This window comes from Nerophis ophidion, linkage group LG03 (assembly GCF_033978795.1).
Source record: "Nerophis ophidion isolate RoL-2023_Sa linkage group LG03, RoL_Noph_v1.0, whole genome shotgun sequence".
Classification (NCBI taxonomy): domain Eukaryota; kingdom Metazoa; phylum Chordata; class Actinopteri; order Syngnathiformes; family Syngnathidae; genus Nerophis; species Nerophis ophidion.
Window position 1 is genome coordinate 82,092,791 of NC_084613.1, and position 23,645 is coordinate 82,116,435.

Genomic DNA, 23,645 nt, shown 5'->3' on the forward strand with positions numbered 1-23,645 from the left:
TTTCTTTCACCACTCTTCTTCTTTCCTCACTCTTTTTTTTCCTCACTCTACTTCTTTTCTCATCCTTCCTCCTTTCCTCACTTCTATTCTTTCCTGTCCCTTCTTCTTTCAACTCTCTTCTTCTTTCCTCACTCTTCTTCTTTCATCACTCTTCCTTCTTACATCACTCTTCTCTTTATTCCTCACTCTCCCTCTTTTCCTCACTCTTCTTCTTTCCTCACTCTTCTTTTTTCACCTCTCTTCTGCTTTCCTCACTTCTTCTTCCACCTCTCTTCTTCTTTCCCAACTCATCTTCTTTCCTCACTCTTCTTCTTCTTCCCTCACTCCTTTTCTTTCATGTCTTTTTTCCTCACTCTTCTTCTTTCCTATTCAACTTTTTTTCTCTTGTCACTCTTCTTCTTTCCTTCCTCACTTTTCTTCTTCATCACTCTTCTTCTTTCTTCTCTTCTTCTTTCCTTGCTCTTTTTCTTTTCTTAATTTCTCTTCTTCTTTACTCACTCTTCCTCTTTCATCACTCTTCTTTTCTCAAACTTCCTCATTTCCTCACTTTTCTTCTTTCCTCACTCTTTTCTTTAACCACTCTTCTTCTTTCCTCACTCCTTTTATTTCATCACTCTACTTCTTTTCTCATTCTTCCTCCTTTCCTCACTCTTCTCCTTTCCTGCCCTTCTTCTTTCATCTCTCTTCTTCTTTCCTCACTCTTCTTCTTTCCTCTCTTCTTCTTTCCCCACTCTTCCTCCTTTCATCCCTCTACTTCTTTAATTCTTTACTCGTATTCTCTCCTTCTTCCATCACTTTTCTTCTTTCAGCACTCTTCTTCTTTAATCACTTTTCTTCTTTTCTCACTCTTCTTCTTTCATCACTCTTCTTCTTTCCTTGTCGTTCCTCCTTTCCTCAGTCTTCTTCTTTCCTGTCTCTTCTGCTTTCCTCACTTTTTTCCTTTCCTCTTTTTTCTCAGTCTGCTTTCCTTCTTCACTATTCTTCTCTCATCACTCTTCTTCTTTCTTCCTTCCGTTTTCTTCTTTCCTCACTCTTCTTCTTTCATCTCTCTTCTTCTTTCCCAACTCATCTTCTTTCCTCACTCTTCTTCTCCCCACACTGTTTTTCTTTCCTGTCTTTTTTCCTCACTCTTCTTCTTTCCTTCTTCAATTTTCTTCTTCCATCACTCTTTTTCTTTTGTCTCTTCTTCTTTCCTCACTCTTCTTCTTTCATCACTCTTCTTATTTTCTTCATTACGCTTCTTTACTCACGCTTCCTCTTTCATCACTCTTCTTTTCTCAACCTTCCTCCTTTCCTCACTTTTCTTGTTTCATCACTCTTCTTCTTTTCTCACTCTTTTTCTTTCATTCTTCTTCTTCTTTTCTCATCCTTCCTCCATTCGTCACTCTTCTTCTTTCTTTTTCCTTCTTTCTTTCGTCTCTTTTTCTTTCCTCTCTTCTCCTTTCCTCACTCTTCTTCTTTCATTATTTTTCTTCTTTCCTTCTTCACTCTTCTTCTTTCCTTCTTCTTTCGCCACTTTTCTTCTTTCATCACTCTTCTTCTTTCCTCACTCTTCCTCCTTTCATCACTCTTCTTCTTTCATCACTCTTCTTCTTTCCTCACTCTTCTTCTTTCATCACTCTTCCTCCTTTCATCACTGTTCTTCTTTCCTTCTTCACTCTTTCTCCTTTCATCACTGCTCTTCTTTCCTTCTTCTTTCATCACTTTTCTTCTTTCATCACTCTTCTTCCTTTCATCACTGTTCTTCTTTCCTTATTCACTCTTTCTCCTTTCATCACTGTTCTTCTTTCCTTGTTCACTCTTTTTCTTTTCTTCCTCTTTCATCGCTTTTCTTCTTTCATCACTCTTCTTCTTTCCTCACTCTTCATCCTTTCCTCACTCTTCTTCTTTCATCACTTTTCTTCTTTCCTCATTCATTTTCTTTCATCACTCTTCTTCTTTCATCACTCTTCCTCCTTTCATCACTGTTCTTCTTTCCTTCTTCACTCTTTCCCCTTTCATCACTGTTCTTCTTTCCTTCTTCTTTCATCACTTTTCTTCTTTCATCACTCTTCTTCTTTCCTCACTCTTTCTCTTTCATCACTCTTCTTCTTTTCATCACTGTTCTTCTTTCCTTATTCACTCTTTCTCCTTTCATCACTGTTCTTCTTTCCTTCTTCACTCTTTCTTTTCTTCTTCTTTCATCGCTTTTCTTCTTTCATCACTCTTCTTCTTTCCTCACTCTTCCTCCTTTCCTCACTCTTCTTCTTTCATCACTTTTCTCCTTTCCTCATTCATTTTCTTTCATCACTCTTCTTCTTTCATCACTCTTCCTCCTTTCATCACTGTTCTTCTTTCCTTCTTCACTCTTTCCCCTTTCATCACTGTTCTTCTTTCCTTCTTCTTTCATCACTTTTCTTCTTTCATCACTCTTCTTCTTTCCTCACTCTTTCTCTTTCATCACTCTTCTTCCTTTCATCACTGTTCTTCTTTCCTTATTCACTCTTTCTCCTTTCATCACTGTTCTTCTTTCCTTCTTCACTCTTTTTCTTTTCTTCTTCTTTCATCGCTTTTCTTCTTTCATCACTCTTCTTCTTTCCTCACTCTTCCTCCTTTCCTCACTCTTCTTCTTTCATCACTTTTCTTCTTTCCTCATTCATTTTCTTTCATCACTCTTCTTCTTTCCTCTCTTCTCTTTTCATCGCTCTTTTTCTTTCCTTCTTCACTCTTCTTCTTTCCTTCTTCTTTTTTCATCACTTCTCTTCTTTCACCACTCTTACTCATTTCATCACTTCTTTTTTCCTCATTCTTATTCTTTCATCACTCTTCTTCTTTCCTCTCTTCTCCTTTCCTCACTCTTCTTCTTTTCTTCTTTGCTCTTCTTCTTTCCTTCTTCTTTCATCACTCTTCTTCTTTCCTCACTCTTCCTCCTTTCCTCACTCTTCTTCTTTCATCACGCTTCTTCTTTCCTTACTCTTTTTCTTTCATAACTCTTCTTCTTTCCTCTCTTCTCCTTTCCTCACTCTTCTTTTTTCTTTCATCACTCTTCTTCTTTCCTCTCTTCTCCTTTCCTCAATTTTCTTCTTTCCTTCTTCCCTCTTCTTCTTTCCTTCTTCTTTCATCACTCTTCTTCTTTCCTCTCTTCTCCTTTCCTCAATTTTCTTCTTTCCTTCTTCCCTCTTCTTCTTTCCTTCTTCTTTCACCACTCTTCTTCTTTCCGCTCTTTTCCCCCCCGACTCCTCACCACCTGACTCCTCACCACCTGACTCCTCACTACCTTCACATTCTCGCTCGTAGACTTTCCCTTCCTTCTCCCGGCGGCCATGTTCCTCACCTTCTCCTTGCATTTCCAACCTTTGCCCCGCCCCCCTCCCACTCTGTGGCGTGATGAATCTGCGGACAGGGGCTAATAATTGTACTTCAGCCCAAGTGCTCATTTTTCTTAGCGTTTGAAAGGCTGACAGGCAGGAGCTCTTTCTCTCCATCCCATCAGCGCCCCTCCCCCCTCCCCCCCAGGTGCCGCACCATTGTCGGGGTGAAATAACTCAGGGTTTACAAGGTCACGCTGTCTCGGGCCGAGGACACGCCGGGGATCTCCTCCGCCGCGCCGCGCACTCCATAAACAAAATAAAGACGTGGAATAAGAAGAGCGGGTTACAGACGCAGGATAAGCGCAGAGGGACTTGACCGGGGGACAAGATTCACGGGAAGTGCAGGCGGTGCGAAACCTGCTGTGGACCACACCTGAAATACTAACAATTGGCTGGAATATTACATTTTTATTCTTGGAACATTCAAAATAATGCAATCATCTTCACAATTATAGTAGTCATTTTTGTTGTTTTACATGTAAAATATTTCTTCTCCACTGCATTAGGGCTGGGCCATGAAATGATATCAGCATGTATAGACACGTAATCGATGTAGAAAAAAAAGGTGTTCGATGAAACGTTTGTTCTATATCAGGGGTATCAAATCTGGTGTGAAAGTCTATTGTTTTTGTTACTGTTAGAATAAATGCCTCTAGGTTATCACACAACTTTGTGTTGCCATGAGTTCCCGGCGAGAGGACAAAAGCTGTCTTTGCCAGTGTCATTAGCATTATGCTAACACTTTTATATTATTAATTTACAATAGCATTCTTTTTGTATTGTTACACTTTCACAAAATCCTCAATAAATTCACCAAAACGTCACCGTGGAGTTATTGAGTCTGTTGAGCTGATTGGAGAGCTAGCTTACGCAGCTAGTGGGTCCGTGACCATGACTATAGTTTTGTTTGATCCGCCGTTTTACTGCCCTGTTACACACATCCTTAAAATCAGTCGCTTGTGTAAAAATATTGATTTATTCTAATATAGACAGGAAAATATGGTGAATATACATGTTTTTATATGATTGAAGTCTTGAAATCACTATTCTGTTTGACTTGCATGTCACAAAAAGCGTCATTTTTGGACAAAACTTTACGAGTCGGGCCCCATCCAAGCTGCGGCAGTTGGTGTTCCTCATTATTCTAAGTTTTACAAAGTACCTAAAACAAGTCATACTTACTAAACCGTCTCCCGTGTGTGTTTATGTGTATATTTGTATGCGCTATCCTAATGTCGTGTTGTTAGTGTCATTAGCATTATGCTAACACTTTTATATTATTAATTTACAATGGCATTCTTTTTGTATTGTTACACTTTCACAAAATCCTCAATAAATTCACCAAAACGTCACCGTGGAGTTATTGAGTCTGTTTAGCTGTTTGGAGAGCAATCTTGCGCAGCTAGTGGGTTCATGACCATGACTGTTGTTTTGTTTGATCTGCCGTTTTACTGCCCTGTTACACACATCCTTAATATCAGTGGCTTATGCAAAAATATTGATTTCTTCTAATATAGCCAGAGCAATACAGTAATTATATGTGTTTTTATATTATTGCCGTTTTGTCTGATCAGCCGTTTTACTGCCTTGTTAGAAAAATAGTTAATATCGGTGGCATACGGAAAAATGTTTTTGACTTATTCTAATATCGCCAAGGAAATATGGTAAATATACGTGTTTTATATTATTGAAGTCTAGAAATCACTATTCTGTTTGACTTGCATGTCACAAAAGGCTTCATTTTTGGACAAAACTTTACGAGTCGGGCCCCATCCAAGCTGCGGCAGTGGGTGTTCCTCATTATTCTAAGTTTTACAAAGTACCTAAAACAAGTCATACTTACTAAACCGTCTCCCGTGTGTGTTTATGTGTATATTCGTATGCGCTATCCTAATGTAATGTTGTTAGTGTCATTAGCATTATGCTAACACTTTTATATTATTAACTTACAATGGCATTCTTTTTGTATTGTTACACTGTCACAAATTCCTCAATAATTCACCAAAACGTCACCGTGGAGTTATTGAGTCTGTTTAGCTGATTGGAGAGCTAGCTTGCGCACCTAGTGGGTTCATGACCATGACTGACGTTTTGTTTGATCCGCCGTTTTACTGCCCTGTTACACACATCCTTAAAATCAGTCGCTTGTGTAAAATTATTGATTTATTCTAATATAGACAGGGAAATATGGTGAATACACATGTTTTTATATTGTTGAAGTCTTGAAATCACTATTCTGTTTGACTTGCATGTCACAAAAGGCTTAATTTTTGGACAAAACTTTACGAGTCGGGCCCCATCCAAGCTGCGGCAGTGGGTGTTCCTCATTATTCTACGTTTTACAAAGTACCTAAAACAAGTCATACTTACTAAACCGTCTCCTGTGTGTGTTTATGTGTATATTCGTATGCGCTATCCTAATGTCATGTTGTTAGTGTCATTAGCATTATGCTAACACTTTTATATTATTAATTTACAATAGCATTCTTTTGTATTGTTACCCTTTCACAAATTCCTCTGTAAATCCACCAAAACGTCACTGTGGAGTTATTGAGTCTGTTTAGCTGATTGGAGAGCTAGCTTGCGCAGCTAGTGGGTCCGTGACCATGACTATAGTTTTGTTTGATCGGCCGTTTTACTGCCCTGTTACACACATCCTTAATATCAGTGGCTTATGCAAAAATATTGATTTCTTCTGATATGGCTAGGGCAATACGGTAATTATACGTGTTTATATATTATTGATGTTTTGTTTGATCAGCCGTTTTACTGCCATGTTACACACATCCTTAAAATCAGTCGCTTGTGTAAAAATATTGATTTATTCTAATATAGACAGGGAAATATGGTAAATATACGTGTTTTATATTATTGAAGTCTAGAAATCACTATTCTGTTTGACTTGCATGTCACAAAAGGCTTTATTTTTGGACAAAACTTTACGAGTCGGGCCCCATCCAAGCTGTGGCAGTGGGTGTTCCTCATTATTCTACGTTTTACAAAGTACCTAAAACAAGTCATACTTACTAAACCGTCTCCCGTGTGTGTTTATGTGTATATTCGTATGCGCTATCCTAATGTAATGTTGTTAGTGTCATTAGCATTATGCTAACACTTTTATATTATTAACTTACAATGGCATTCTTTTTGTATTGCTACACTTTCACAAATTCCTCAATAATTCACCAAAACATCACTGAGTCTGTTTAGCTGATTGGAGAGCTAGCTTGCGCAGCTAGTGGGTTCATGACCATGACTGTTGTTTTGTTTGATCCGCCGTTTTACTGCCCTGTTACACACATCCTTAATATCAGTGGCTTATGCAAAAAATATTGATTTTTTCTAATATGATAAATGATAAATAAATGGGTTGTACTTGTATAGCGCTTTTCTACCTTCAAGGTACTCAAAGCGCTTTGACACTACTTCCACATTTACCCATTCACACACACATTCACACACTGATGGAGGGAGCTGCCATGCAAGGCGCCAACCAGCACCCATCAGGAGCAAGGGTGAAGTGTCTTGCTCAGGACACAACGGACGTGACGAGGTTGGTTCTAGGTGGGATTTGAACCAGTGACACTCGGGTTGCGCACGGCCACTCTCCCACTGCGTCACGCCGTCCCTAATATGGCCATGGCAATACGGTAATTATACGTGTTTTTATATTATTGACGTTTTGTTTGATCAGCCGTTTTACTGCCCTGTTACACACATCCTTAAAATCAGTCGCTTGTGTAAAAATATTGATTTATTCTAATATAGACAGGGAAATATGGTAAATATACATGTTTTTATATTACTGAAGTCTTGAAATCACTATTCTGTTTGACTTGCATGTCATTTTTGGACAAAACCTTACGAGTCGGGCCCCATATAAACTGCAGCAGCTGGCGTTTACTCGAGGAAGAGCAGAATTGAGTTGTTGACAAGTCGGTGTGATGTTTTTGTGTCAGCTGAAGTGTAGACAAGAAGAAGAAGAAGTGAGGGCATCACTTAATGAAAATGTATCAGCAGTTTGAGTCCCAGCGGAGAAGGCCTGGAAAGTGGGAGGATGAGACTTTTATTGCCGGCTGTAGTCAGATGGTAAATTTCCTCCTGGCAGATATTTATTGAGTTAGTCGGGTCTGGAGAGAGCTTTAACATTGATTGTGATCATTAAATATATCCGCTCCAAATGGCAAAATGGCCTTCCCTCAGTCAATGGGGGCAGAACAAAAGCGTAATCAAATCAATCCTCTCGTAATTATTCTTTGAGAGGTGAAATTAATCACCAGAAGAAATAAAAACAATAATGGAAAATGAAATGATCGCTCGTAAACAATTACTGCCCAAATTGAAATGAACTCAGTGAAGGGAAGACGAGGAATGAAAACATCCACTCTTGGTTTTCTTATGTAATGCGTGTGTGTGTGTAAGTGTGTGTGTAGGTGTGTGTGTGTGTGTGTGTGTGTGTGTGTGTGTGTAAGTGTGTGTGTGGTTGTGTGTGTGTCTAAGTGTGTGTGTGTGTATGTGTGTGTGTGGTTGTGTGTGGTTGTGTGTGTGTCTAAGTGTGTGTGTGTGTGTGTAAGTGTGTGTCTAAGTGTGTGACTGTGTGTGTGTAAGTGTGTGTGTGTGTGGGTGTGTAAGTGTGTGTCTAAGTGTGTGTTTGTGTGTGTGTAATTGTGTGTGTGTGTGTGTGGGTGTGTAAGTGTGTGTCTAAGTGTGTGTTTGTGTGTGTGTAATTGTGTGTGTGTGTGTGTGGGTGTGTAAGTGTGTGTCTAAGTGTGTGTTTGTGTGTGTGTAAGTGTGTGTGTGTATAAGTGTGTGTATGTAAGTGTGTGTGTGTGTGTGTGTGTAAGTGTGTGTGTAAGTGTGTGTGTGTGTGTGTGTGTGTGCATGTAGGTGTGTGTGTGGGTGTGTAAGTGTGTGTTTGCGTGTGTAAGTGTGTGTGTAATTGTGTGTGTGGGTGTGTAAGTGTGTGTCTAAGTGTGTGTTTGTGTGTGTGTAAGTGTGTGGGTGTATAAGTGTGTGTATGTAAGTGTGTGTGGTAAGTGTGTGTGTGGGTGTGTGTGTATGTAAGTGTGTGTGGTAAGTATGTGTGTGTGTGTGTGTGTGTGTGTGTGTGTGGTAAGTGTGTGTGTAAGTGTGTGTGTGGGTGTGTGTGTATCTAAGTGTGTGTATGTTAGTGTGTGTATGTAAGTGTGTGTGGTAAGTATGTGTGTGTGTGTGTGTGTGTGTGCGTGCACGTAGGTGTGTGTGTTGGTGTGTAAGTATGTGTTTGTGTGTGTAAGTGTGTGTGTAATTGTGTGTGTGGGTGTGTAGGTGTGTGTCTAAGTGTGTGTTTGGAAGTGTGTGTGTGTGTGTGTGTGTGTGTGTGTGTGTGTGTGTGTGTGTGTGTATAAGTGTGTGTGGGTGTGTAAGTGTGGGTCTAAGTGTGTGTTTGTGTGTGTGTGTGTGTATAAGTGTGTTTGTGAGTGTGTGTGTAAGAGTATGTAAGAGTGTGTGTGAAAGTGTGAATGTGTGTGAATGTGTAAGTGTATGTGTGTGTGTGCATGCGTGTAAGTGTGTGTAAGTACGTGTGTGAGTAATAGTGTATAAGGATGTGTGTGTGTGTGTGTATGTGTTTGTGTGAGTGTAAGTGTGTGTGTGTGTGAGTGTGTGTGTAGGTGTGTGTGTATAGACGTATGTGTGTGAGTGTGTGTGCGTGTGTCCGTGTGTGTGAGTGTGTAAGTGTGTGAAAGTGTTTGTTAGTGTGAGTGAAAGTGTATGTCTGTGTATGTTTTTGTGTGAGTGTGTTTTTGTGTGTGTTTGTAAGTGTGTGTGGTTGTGTAAGTCTGCATATATTTTAAGTTGTGTTTAAGTGTGTGTGTCTAATAGTGTGTGTGTGTGTGTGGGGGGGGGGGGGGGGTCAAAGGTCCCTGCCCCACTGACAGGAAGTGTAGCGTATTGATCAGCTATCAGATGATCCCGATAGAAGCTGATCGATGACACTCGCCGTGGCGGCCGGGCAGGCTCCTCCCCCTTCACTCAGGACACTCACATGTCCGCTCCTTTGATGTGCGCCCGAAGGTGTCTTCGATCGCGGGTTTCCTCGAATGCCTCACTCATTGGCCACTTCATTAGGCACAGCAATATTCCTTTGAGGGTAGGCCTGGATTTAGGTTCATCAGGATTTAAGATACATTGATTCAGGATTGGGATTAGGATCCAGGTCGGGTTTAGACTTGTGGTTCTGGTTCTGACAAAACCAGTTAAAGTTATGTTTAGTGTTGGCTCTACTTTTAAAGTCTTTTTCCTAGAGTTGGATTCAGATGTCCTTGACTTTGTACAATGTAAACCATTACATGCAAACACGCAAAATGTAAACAATAACATGCAAAATGTCAACAATTACATACTACATTTAGATAATAACATGCAAAATGTTAACAATGACATGCAAAATGTCAACAACACACAAAATGTAAACAATAACATGCTAAATTTAGACAATAACATGCAAAATGTTAACAATGGCATGCAAAATGTAAACAATAACATGCTAAATTTAAACATCCATCCATCCATCCATTTTCTACCGCTTATTCCCTTTTGGGGTTGCGGGGGGCGCTGGTGACTATCTCAGCTACAATCAGTCGGAAGACACACAAAATGTCAACAATAACATGGTAAATATTAACAATGACATGCAAAATGACAAAAATGCCCGAAATGTAAAAGATAACATGCTAAATTCAAACAATAACATGCAAGATGTAAACAACACACAAAATGTAAACAATAACATGCTAAATGTATCAATAACATGCGAAATGTCAACAATGCGTGAAATGTAAACAATAACATGCAAAATGTAAACAATAACATTCAAAATGTCAACAATACCATGCAAGATGTAAACAACACACAAAATGTAAACAATAAAATGCTAACTTTAAACAATAACATGTGAAATGTCAACAATGCACAAAATGTCAACAATAACATGATACATTTAGACAATAACTTGCAAAATGTCAACGATGCACAAAATGTAAACAATAATATGCTAAATTTAAACTAACATGCAAAATGTCAACAATAGGATGTTAAATTTAGGACGATAACTTGCAAAATGTCAACAATGCGCAAAATGTAAACAATATCACGTAAAATGTAAACAATAGAACACAAAATGTCAACAATACCATGCAACATGTAAACAACACGCAAAATGTAAACAATAACATGCTAAATGTAAACAACTTGCAAAATGTCAACAATAACATGCAAAATGTAAACAACACGCAAAATGTAAACAATAACATGCTAAATGTAAACAACTTGCAAAATGTCAACAATAACATGCAAAATGTAAACAACACGCAAAATGTAAACAATAACATGCTAAATGTAAACAACTTGCAAAATGTCAACAATATCATGCAAAATGTAAACAACACGCAAAATGTAAACAATAACATGCTAAATGTAAACAACTTGCAAAATGTCAACAATAACATGCAAAATGTAAACAATAACATGCTAAATTTGAACAATAACATGCAATATATCAACAACTGTGCAAAATGTAAACAATAACATGCTAAATGTAAACAACAACTTGAAAAATGTCAACAATAGCATGCAAAATGTAAACAATACTCAAAATGTAAACAATAACATGCACAATTTTAACAACATGCAAAATGTAAACAATAACATGTTAAATTTAAACTATAACATGCAAAATTTCAACAACGCGCAAAATGTCAACAGTAACATGCTAAATTTAAATAATAATGTGCAAAATGTTAACAATAACATGCAAAATGCCAACAAACCACAAAATGTAAACAATAAAATGCTAAATTTGAACAATAACATGCAAAATGTCAACAAAGCGCAAAATGTAAACAGTAACATGCTAACTTTGAACAATAATATGTAAAATTAAACAATAACATGCAAAATGTCAACCATAACATGCAAAATGTCAACAAACGCACAAAATGTAAAGAATAACATGCACAATGTCAACAAATGCACAAAATGTAAACAATAACATGCTTAATTTTAACAATACAATGCAAAATGTAAACTATAACATGCTAACTTTGAACAATAATATGTAAAATGTAAACAACACAAAAAATTTCAACAATAACATGCAAAATGTCAACCATAACATGCAAAATGTCAACAAACGCACAAAATGTGAACAATAACATGCAAAATGTCAACAAACGCACAAAAAGTAAACAATAACATGCACAATTTCAACAACAACATGCTAACTTTGAACAATAACATGCAAAATGTCAATGAAAGCGCAAAATGTCAACAATGTGCAAAATGTCAAAAATAACATGCTAAAATGTTAACAACATGCTAAATGTAAACAATAACATGCAAAATGTCAACACACGCGCAAAATGTCATCAATAACACGCAAAATTTTAACAATAACATGCAAAATGTCAACAATGTTCAAGATGTCAAAAATAACGTGCTAAATTTAAACAATAGCATGCAAAATGTCAACATGCACAAAATGTAAACAATAACATGGCAAATTTAAAAATTAACATGCAAAATGTCATAAATATGCAAAATTTAAACAATAAGTTGCTCAATTTAAACAATAACATGCAAAATGTCAACAACGAGCAATATGTCAACAACACGCAACATGTAAACAATAGCAAGCAAAATGTAAACAATACCTTGCAAAATGTAAACAATAACATGGAACATGCTATCAACAAACCACAAATTCAAATCAAACCTAAACAAGTCATCTATCTGTGCAAGGTTCATAAGGCTCATAAGCATCAAACATCAAAGAAAAAAAGGACATTAAAGACATTAAAAAAAAATCAAACATAAAACATCAACATGGTCCTAGCACATACATCTACATCTACATCTACAAAATGTCAAAAATAACATGCTAAAATGTTAACAACATGCTAAATGTAAACAATAACATGCAAAATGTCAACACACGCGCAAAATGTCATCAATAACACGCAAAATTTTAACAATAACATGCAAAATGTCAACAATGTTCAAGATGTCAAAAATATCGTGCACAATGTCAAAAATAACATGCAAAATGTCAACAAATGCACAACATGTAAACAATAACATGGCAAATTTAAAAATTAACATGCAAAATGTCATAAATATGCAAAATTTAATCAATAAGTTGCTCAATTTAAACAATAACATGCAAAATGTCAACAACGAGCAATATGTCAACAACACGCAACATGTAAACAATAGCAAGCAAAATGTAAACAATACCTTGCAAAATGTAAACAATAACATGGAACATGCTATCAACAAACCACAAATTCAAATCAAACCTAAACAAGTCATCTATCTGTGCAAGGTTCATAAGGCTCATAAGCATCAAACATCAAAGAAAAAAAGAACATTAAAGACATAAAAAAAAAATCAAACATAAAACATCAACATGGTCCTAGCACATACATCTACATCTACATCTACACCAATATGTTTGCTCAAAAGAGTCCAGTTGGAGGTGTTTCCTTGCATCCTTCTCATTTCCAGCAGTGTTTAGTCAGAGTGTGTGAAAGAACGTTGATAAGACATCTGCACTGATACTTTATCTCCTCCCGTGTGCACAACCTGCTCTTTTCCCTCCGGAATGCTATTATTATATAAGACTGTCATGCAGGGGCGGTTCTAGGCATGCTTATATGAGGGGGCAGTCAGAAATGTGAAGGGGGGGCATCATGTGTACACATCATGCTCCAGCACTTTTTTTTTTGTGCTTATAGTAACGATGCTTTCTTCATTGAAATGGGTCTTAGCTATGTGTCCAACCCCAACCTGGAGTAGTGGATTGCACTTTGTCAGGCCTCTATACCTTCAGACCTGTCCAACTTGGGTGTCCCACCTGAAGACTAAGCTCCTGCTGGTATAGCTCTTACGGTCACTGAGGCACGCAAACCCCCTGACCACAATAAGGTGGCAATCCCTCAGGGGCGGAAACTGAAAAATAAAAATAAATGAATAAAATGAAATAAAACATCCTTCATCCAGATTTGATCAACCAACAACATAACATTTATCCTAACTGGATGGCCTAACTCTCAAATAAATTGTGACCCAAAGTAGGACTTCACACACTACAGTCGATATTTACAAAACTGAAAGGTAGTCTGATGAATAATGATAAAAAAGAATCTCAAACTAATTTATAAAACAGAACGTGGGCACAAAATTCATTCACTCCAATGTGTGTTTGTTGCCCACTTGCTTGTAAATTGATGAAAACGGCTGTGTTTTTGTTTTTAGGTATCTTGGTCATATCAAATGAAACTTATAATTTGTTTATTACAAAATGTAGATTGAAACATTAAATGTTGACTATGTAGAATTACAAGAAAAACAACAGAAAAAGAATTCCAGCAGTCGATTGCCAGACCGTTGCTAGGTAAAACGGGCCGTTGCTAGGGACTCCGCTCTGAACGGAGGACAGCAGAGGAGGACTGCTAAGCAGGATATATACCTTATGTTTCATTTTTACCCTCATTAACAGCATGATAAATGACTTGTAGCTTGTTACAGGGACAGTGGAGGCTCTCTGCCTTCCAAACCACTGCTGCTCAGAGCCTCCGCTGTCACTGCTCTCGTCAAGTTGTAAAAAAAAAAAAAAAAAAGGAACTCCGTAGCACCGAAAGTCCGCGACGATAAACGTGTTTACGACAGATAAGACTACACAAATACACCCATCCTAACAAGCATATGATAAATGTAGACAACTTTTCCTTTTCTTTTACTTTCATACTGCAACAGTGATTGGATGTTTACTGAGGGCTGAGGGGTGTGTGTCTGCTGCGCAGCCTGTGGAATGGTGAATACACGCACAGCGGAGGGAGGGATGAGAGGGAAGCCGACACTACTATATCGTGTGTGTCCCTTTTTCGGCGGATTTTTCCGCTAGTGCAGATAATTTTGTCAACTTATAGTGTAGTAATTTTGTGAGTTTATTAAAATTTACTTTCTCAAATTTTGATTTGAGGGGGCAATACATTTATTTAAGGGGGCTCTGCCCCCTCTTGCCCCTGCGTAGAGCCGGCCATGCTGTCATGTTTGAATAATACTTTTTAAATGTAACTACAACACATCATGATAAAGAAGGACAGACACACAAACACACAAAAACAAAGCATGCAAACTTCTTGTTAACTTTTTTTTATTCTGCTGAATAGGTGTGACTAAGTTGTCTCTGGTCTCGTCCACAGATGTCCTTCTGGAAGCTTCCAGCAGACTGCCACTAAGCACAACGTCTCCCAGCAGATCCAAAACTTCGCCAGGGCAGGAAACCAGAACCCAGGACTCCTCTAAACATGTTTGCTATTCCAAACCCGATACCTCCAATCTAGTTTATTAATATTTCAAAGTGATTCATTTAGAAAAGTGGAAAAGAAAGGAAAAAAAAAAAGAAGAAGTGACGTCCCTTTAGCACAAATCAGGATGTTGTAGATATTGTACAGACATAATTAATAATTACACAACTGTAATTATTGCAGATTTATGTATGGAACCAATAGTGTCACATGATCATGATTTAACCCCGCCCCTAAGGAAAAAAAAATATTTTAGAGCCACACTAAATGAGAGGAGAAAAAATGCTTTCAAGTTTAATTGGAAAGAAGTTGCTCATAATATTACAACTATATACTCCAAAAAATAAATGTTTATTTTTTAGAGTAATAGTGATTTTTTTTTGACATTGTCCAGAACTTTTGTAAAAAAAAAAAAAAAATTAAAAAACAGTCTTAATTATTAGAAATATTAAGATTAGTAAATCAAATGGTTTTGTTGTAATACTACAAAAAATAAACAAAATTAGAGTCAATGTCTTTTTTAGTTCGATTTTATGTTGAATTTAGTTTTTTTTTTGTGGAAGTTGTAATATGTGAAAAAAAAACACATTTTATGTCAAATTATAATAGATTTTATTGAATATTATGTTGTTGTTTTTTGGAGACTCAAGGTGTGAACTTCCGAGAATAAAAAAAATTGAAATTTTAGGTGATCAAGCTGTAATATTACCAAAAAAAGTCCTACTATACTTGCCCATCAAACTCATTTAATTGTTGTAAAAATATCGTAATATTACCTTCGTTTTCCACAAAATAACTTAACATTTTTTTTAAACTTTATTCTTGTAATTTTGTATTTTTTTTTGAAGTATTATCAGCCTTTTTTCCACGTCAAACACCCTGGTTGGTGTTATTTAGTGTGGCCCTAATGTCATATATTTACCCCAAAAAATCACCGCAATGAGACGCATCAGGACCACGTCTGGCGTTTTATTTTGAAGGGACTTTTTTTCTAAACAAGGATTTTGGGAAGCAGAGAAAAGGAAGCCAGAGTGTTGGGACGTGTCCACGCCGCCCCCAACCCCCCGCCCCGGGGTCGACTTCCTGTCTACCCCGCCCGGACAAGCCACGCCCTCTCCGGGGGCTCAGAGGGCCTGGACCCCCGCCGAGCTCAACGACACCAGGCGCTCGCTGGACTCCCACAAACTGGTGGCGGCGGCGAGGTCCTGCGCCTGGGAGGAGGGGAGGCAGCGGAAGCAGTTGTTGAAGTACATGCCGCCCACGCCCTCCAGCTCCGGGGCCACGGCGCAGTAGACGGTGGTGGCGGCGGCTTGTTGCTGCGGACACACAAAACGAGACGGAGGACATTGATGGGACTTGTGTACAAATGTTTCTTTACATATATTTATTTATATCTACTGGATGTCTTTGGGACCACGAGAAGAACAACTGGCGGCGACGCCACCACTACCACGCTTCTGTGTACATAGCTCACAACTAGCAGTGACGCCAACACTACCATGCTTTTGTGTACATAGCTCACAATTAGCAGAAATGCCAACACTACCACGCTTTTGTGTGCATAGCTCACAACTAGCGGTGACGCCAACACTACCACACTTTTGTGTACATAGCTAACATTCGGCAGCGACGCTACCACTAACATTATTTTGTATACACAGCTCACAACTGGCAGCAAAGCCAACACTACCATGCTTTTGTGTACATAGCTAACATTCGTCAGTGACGACAACACTACCACACTTTTGTGTACATAGCTAACATTCGGCAGCGACGCTACCACTAACATTATTTTGTGTACATAGCTCACAACTGGCAGCAAAGCCACCACTACCATGCTTTTGTGTACATAGCTCACAATTAGCGGTGATGCCAACACTACCATTAATTTGTGTACATAGCTCACAATTAGCGGTGATGCCAACACTACCACACTTTTGTGTACATAGCTAACATTCGGCAGCGACGCTACCACTAAGATTATTTTGTATACATAGCTCACAACTGGCAGTGACGTCAACCTTACCACGCTTTTGTGTACATAGCTCAAAACCGTCAGCGGCGCCACCACTACCATGCTTTTGTGTACATAGCTAACAACTGGCAGCGACGCTAGCACTACCATTATTTTGTATAAATAGCTCACAACTGGCAGAGACGCCAAAACTACCATGCTTTTGTGTACATAGCTAACTGGCAGTGACGCCACCACTACCACGCTTGTGTGTACGTCGCTAACAACTGGCAGCGACACCACCCTTTTGTGTAAATAGCGCACAACTGGCAGCGACGGTACCACCACCGCCCTTTTGTGTACATAGCTCACAACTATCAGCGACGCCAACACCACCACACTTTGATGTACAGTGCATAGCTATAAAAATTTGTATTTTTCACGTCATGGCCTGGGTTGTAGGACACACACATATACACACACACACACACACACACACACACACACACACACACACACACACACACTGGTTATCATTTGGAATGGGGACCAAGTTTTTGTTCGTGACTTGTGGGGACCACCCTTTCTACAGGTTGTGGAGGCATTAAAAGAAATTTGGTAAAATGACCACTGCCCAGTTAGCTCACACACGTCTTTAAATCTCTGGATTGATGAAGTAATGTGCTGATTATACTTACAGGGGACCCTGGGGGGAAAAGAGTTCATATGGTTCATGGGGACCAAATTTCAATCGTTTTGCATAATTCACACACTTTTGTACGTGACTACTGAGGACCATTTAAAAAAAAAAAGGTTCAAATAAAATATAACTTGATCCTCAGAATACAGCACTAAGCTGTCCTCTTATAGGACTTTTCACCACTTAAATGTTAAAGCAAATCTTGCATCTTCTGTGACATGACTGAAAACTGCTATTTAGCAGTAATGAAGTTGTGTGCAACTCCCACTACCATAAATAGAAGGATATGGAATGGATCTGACTATCATCTAAAAAGTTTTCCCTTTAGGGGACCTGTTTTTTGGTCCCCATACCGTCAGAAATCCCCTAAAACAGTGTAAACAGAGCGATGTCCCCATTAAGTCAGCATTGCCAGAACACACACACACACACACACACACACACACACACACGTTTATGGAATGGATCTGACTATCATTTAAAAAAGTTTCCCTTTAGGGGACCTGTTTTTTGGTCCTCATACCGTCAGAAGTCCCCTAAAGGTGTGTAAACAGACCGATGTCCCCATTAAGTCAGCATTGCCAGAACACAAACACACACGTTTATGGAATGGATCTGACTATCATTTAAAAAGGTTTCCTTTTAGGGGACCTGTTTTTTGGTCCTCATACCGTCAGAAGTCCCCTAAAGGTGTGTAAACAGAGCGATGTCCCCATTAAGTCAGCATTGCCAGAACACACACACACACACACACACGTTTATGGAATGGATCTGACTATCATCTAAAAAGTTTTCCCTTTAGGGGACCTGTTTTTTGGTCCCCATACCGTCAGAAATCCCCTAAAACAGTGTAAACAGAGCGATGTCCCCATTAAGTCAGCATTGCCAGAACACACGCACACACACACACACACACACACGTTTATGGAATGGATCTGACTATCATTTAAAAAGGTTTCCCTTTAGGGGACCTGTTTTTTGGTCCTCATACCGTCAGAAGTCCCCTACAGGTGTGTAAACAGAGCGATGTCCCCATTAAGTAAGCATTGTCAGAACACACACACGCACACACACACGCACACACACACACACACACACACACACACACACACACACACACACACGTTTATGGAATGGATCTGACTATCATTTAAAAAGTTTTCCCTTTAGGAGACCTGTTTTTTGGTCCTCATACTGTCAGAAGTCCCCTACAGGTGTGTAAACAGAGCGATGTCCCCATTAAGTCAGCATTGCCAAAACACACACACGCACACGCACACACACACACACACACACACACACACACACACACACACACACACACACACACGTTTATGGAATGGATCTGACCATCATTTAAAAAGGTGTCCCTTTAGGGGACCTGTTTTTTTGGTCCTCATACCGTCAGAAGTCTCCTAAAGGTGTGTAAACAGAGCAATGTCCTCATTAAGTAAGCAGTGCCAGAACACACACACACACGCACGCACGCACGCACGCACACACACACACACACACACACACACACACACACACACACACACACACACACACACACAGAGTCAGTAAGTCTTTCAAACAAAGCGGGGACATGCATCAAAACACAACTTTTCCGAACACAACTCTTGAGTCCGTAATTAGCGAGAATCTTCACGCCGCCGCCGGACGGGCGAGTTTAGCGTCAATTGGCAAAGGGAAGTGGAGTAAAAGGGAAGTGGAATAAAAGACGTCAGGCGGAATTACACACGCCAGATCGAAGGCTCTAAAGTCTTTTCATGTGAAGGAAAGGAAAAAAAGAGGAGGGGATCTGCTCATGACAGGGAGAGTTTAGTCATGTGACCACTGAGACACACACACACGTAAACACACACACATACACACACACACACAAGCAGCAAGTGTTTGAAGGAGCAGCTGCGCAGAAGATCCAAATCCATGTTTGCCATCAAGGACGCAGGAAGTGAAAAGTGCATGAAAGAGGAAGTGGCGTGCGCGTGTGTGTCACCTGCCAGCCGGCCGATAACAAGGCGTCACATGTCGGCCTATCAAAGGCCCGACAAACGCCAAAGCGAGCGTGTCATGTGACGTGGCGCCGCCTTTCAAACGCTCACCAGACTCCCGATTCGGAGTCAAACGGCACTGATAAAAGTTTGAGATCGGGGGGGAAAACAGTTCCACTTTCTTGCTGATTTCTTCTCCAGCAAACATGATGACATCAGTTTCTAACTGGAGGCTGAAGGTCACATTAAGGTCGTCCTAGTGGGACTTGACCTTCTCTTCACATTTGACCTTCTTTCCACACTAGACCTTCTTTCCACACTTGACCTTCTTTCCACACTAGACCTTCTTTCCACACTTGACCTTCTTTCCACACTAGACCTTCTTTCCACGCTTGACCTTCTCTTCACACTTGACAATCTTTCCACACTTGACCTTCTTTCCACACTTGACCTTCTTTCCACACTAGACCTTCTTTCCACACTTGAACTTCTTTCCACACTTGACCTTCTTTCCACACTTGACCTTCTCTTCACACTTGACCTTCTTTCCACACTTGACCTTCTTTCCACACTTGACATTCTATCCACACTTGACCTTCTCTTCACACTTAACCTCCTTTCCACACTTGACTTTCTCTCCACACTTGACCTTGTCTCCACACTTGACTTTCCCTCCACACTTGACCTTGTCTTCACAATTGACCTTCTCTTCACACTTGACCTCCTTTCCACACTTGACCTTCTTTCCACACTTGACCTTCTTTCCACACTTTACTTTCTCTCCACACTTGACCTTCTCTCCACACTTGACCTTCTTTCCACACTTGACTTTCTCTCCACACTTAAACTTCTCTCCACACTTGACTTCCTTTCCACACTTGACCTTCTCTTCACACTTGACCTCCATTCCACACTTGACCTTCTCTTCACACCTGACCTTCTTTCCACCCTTGACCTTCTCTTCCCACTTGACTAAGTTAGCATGTAGCCACCTAGCATCGCCACCAACATCCAACATGTGACATAAACAGGAAGTTTATTATCGTGACAAACATACACTAGAACACTTATAGTCCTACACTAGACCACTTATAGTCCTACAGTAAAAACATTTATAGTCCTACACTAGGAAACTTACAGTAGAACACTTACACTACAATGCATACATTCCTACACTAGAACACTTATAGTCCTACATTAAAACACTTAGTCCTAAACTAGTACACTTATAGTCCTACACTAGGACACTTACACTAGATCACTTACACTCCTACACTAAAAAGACTTATAGTTCTACACTAAAAACACTTATAGTCCTACATTAGAACACTTACACTAGAACGCTTACATTAGAACACTTAAAGACCTACATTAAAACACTTAGTCCTAAACTAGTACACTTATTGTCCTACACTAAAAACACTTATAGTCCTAAACTAAAAACACTTATACTATAGCACTTACACTAGAACATTTATAGTCCTACATTAAAACATTTTGTCCTACACTAGTGCACTTATAGTCCTACACTAGTCACTTATACTAGATCACTTATAGTCCTACACTAAAAACACTTATAGTCCTACATCAGGACACTTACACTAGAATGCTTACACTCCTACACTAGAACACTTATAGTCCTACATTAAAACACTTAGTCCTACATTAAAACACTTAGTCCTATACTAGTGCACTTATAGTCCTACACTAGACACTTACACTAGATCACTTATTGTCCTTCACTAAAACACTTAAAGTCCGCCACTAAAAACACTTATAGTCCTACATTAGAACACTTACATTCCTATGCTACAACACTTACACTAGCACACTTACATTCCTACTCTAGAACACTTACACTAGTCACTTATAGTCCTACATTACAACATTTAAACTAGAACACTTACACTATAACACTTAAACTCCTACATTAAAACACTTATACACTAGAACACTTACACAAGTCACTTAAACTCCTACATTAAAACACTTATACACTAGAACACTTACACTACAGCACTTAAACTCCTACATTAAATCACTTATAGACTAGGACACTTACACAAAACATTTATAGTCCTACATAAACACACTTACACACTAGAACACTTACACAAGTCACTTATAGTCCTACATTAAAAACACTTATACACTAGAACACTTACACTACAACAATTAAACGCCTACATTAAAACACTTATACACTAGAACACTTACACTAAAACACTTAAACTCCTACATTAAAACACATTTACACTAGAACACTTACACAAGTCACTTAAACTCCTACATTAAAACACTTATACACTAGAACACTTACACTACAACTCTTAAACTCTTACATTAAAACACTTATACACTAGAACACTTACACAAGTCACTTATAGTTCTACATTAAAACACTTACAGTATACACTATAACACTTACACAAGTCACTTAAACTCCTACATTAAAACACTTATACACTAGAACACTTACACAAGTCACTTAAACTCCTACATTAAAACACTTATACACTAGAACACATACACTACAACTCTTAAACTCTTACATTAAAACACATTTACACTAGAACACTTACACAAGTCACTTAAACTCCTTCATTAAAACACTTATACACTAGAACACATACACTACAACTCTTAAACTCTTACATTAAAACACTTATACACTAGAACACTTACACAAGTCACTTATAGTTCTACATTAAAACACTTACAGTATACACTATAACACTTACACAAGTCACTTAAACTCCTACATTAAAACACATATACACTAGAACACTTACACAAGTCACTTAAAGTTCTACATTAAAACACTTATACACTAGAACACTTACACAAGTCACTTAAACTCCTACATTAAAACACTTATACACTAGAACACTAACACTACAACACTTAAACTCCTACATTAAAACACTTATACACTAGAACACTAACACTACAACACTTAAACTCCTACATTAAAACACTTATACACTAGAACACTTACACTACAACACTTAAACTCCTACATTAAAACACTTATACACTAGAACACTTACATTAAAACACTTAAACTCCTACATTAAAACACTTATACACTAGAACACTAACACAAGTCACTTAAACTCCTACATTAAAACACTTGTACACTAGAACACGTACACTAGAACACTTAAACTCCTACATTAAAACACTTATACACTAGAACACGTAATCATGTTGGCACCTTTGCTGTGTGAAGTCCACCACATAAGAAGTGATGATGTTGTAAAGAATAGAGATGAAGGACAATCTAGGTGTGTGTTGTCTACATTTCAACATGTCTTCCTGTCCTCCAAGTGTCAATCCACAAAGGTCACATCTCAAGGACATCTGGCCTGTTTTCACTTTGCTGTCGAGAAAAACACCAAAACTTCTTCATAGTGGATCGAAACATTCTTCTTCAAGTCATATACAATCATCGTGATGATGTATTACACATTAGTACAAAAATAAGCCTACATTTATACTAATGTGTGATATACTTATGTATTTTAGCAATAAAATATTCAATTAGTGTCGAACCATTTTAGAAAACATGGAAATTAATCAACAATATTTTTCAAATCGTACTTTTATCAAATTAAAAACAAGAATAAAAAAACAAAACGTAAGAGAATCCATTTGGCCAGCAGCCTGAAGACCAGCACAGAGTCTCCGAGGTCCCTGGGATGTGATCCAGGTCTTCCAGTCTCACAGCTGAGACCCCAAACACCAAAGGGCTCGCAGGAAGTGAGCTGTCGTTTAAACTCTTTAACTCGCGTATTCAAAAGCAAGTAGTGTGTGTGTGTGTGTGTGTGTGTGTGTGTGTGTGTGTGTGTGTGTGTGTGTGTGTGTGTGTGTGTGTGTGTGTGTATGTGTGTGTGTGTGTGTGAGACACACTATATGTGGTGCAGTAATGGTATTTTTGATGCAGTGTCAACCCCTGACCTTTTTGCATGTGACCCCGCCCACCGCCACCTTCCATGTGTAATCTATACCACCTTGAGCTGGTGGGGATGTAAATAAAGTGTCGAGCATTCCTGTACATACTGTACCCACAGGCACGTACATACTGTACCCACACGTATATATACTGTACACACAGGCACGTACATACTGTACCCATGTGTGTACATACTGTACCCACAGGCACTTACATACTGTACCAACGTGTGTACATACTGTACCCACAGGCACGTATATACTGTACCCACACGTATATATACTGTACACACAGGCACGTATATACTGTACCCACACGTATATATACTGTACACACAGGCA

The 23,645-nt window shown here is 38.8% G+C and overlaps 2 protein-coding genes across 2 annotated transcripts in view; one reads left to right on the forward strand and one right to left on the reverse strand.

Annotated features, from left to right (window-relative positions):
- LOC133548864 (uncharacterized) overlaps nt 1-2,029 on the reverse strand; it is a 23,977-nt gene extending 21,948 nt beyond the window's left edge. Inside the window, 9 exon segments of the mRNA XM_061893800.1 lie at nt 413-551; nt 700-750; nt 864-899; nt 994-1,032; nt 1,167-1,199; nt 1,386-1,492; nt 1,551-1,743; nt 1,800-1,883; nt 1,931-2,029. Of these exon segments, the coding sequence (XP_061749784.1) occupies nt 413-551; nt 700-750; nt 864-899; nt 994-1,032; nt 1,167-1,199; nt 1,386-1,492; nt 1,551-1,743; nt 1,800-1,883; nt 1,931-2,029 (781 nt within the window).
- Nucleotides 1-14,867, forward strand: part of LOC133550129 (transcription factor Maf-like) — a 135,106-nt gene extending 120,239 nt beyond the window's left edge. The window contains exon 3 of the mRNA XM_061896220.1: nt 14,594-14,867. The gene's annotated coding sequence lies outside the window, so the exon portion shown is untranslated. The remainder of the gene's footprint in view (nt 1-14,593) is intronic.
- The last annotated feature ends 8,778 nt before the right edge of the window (nt 14,868-23,645 follow it).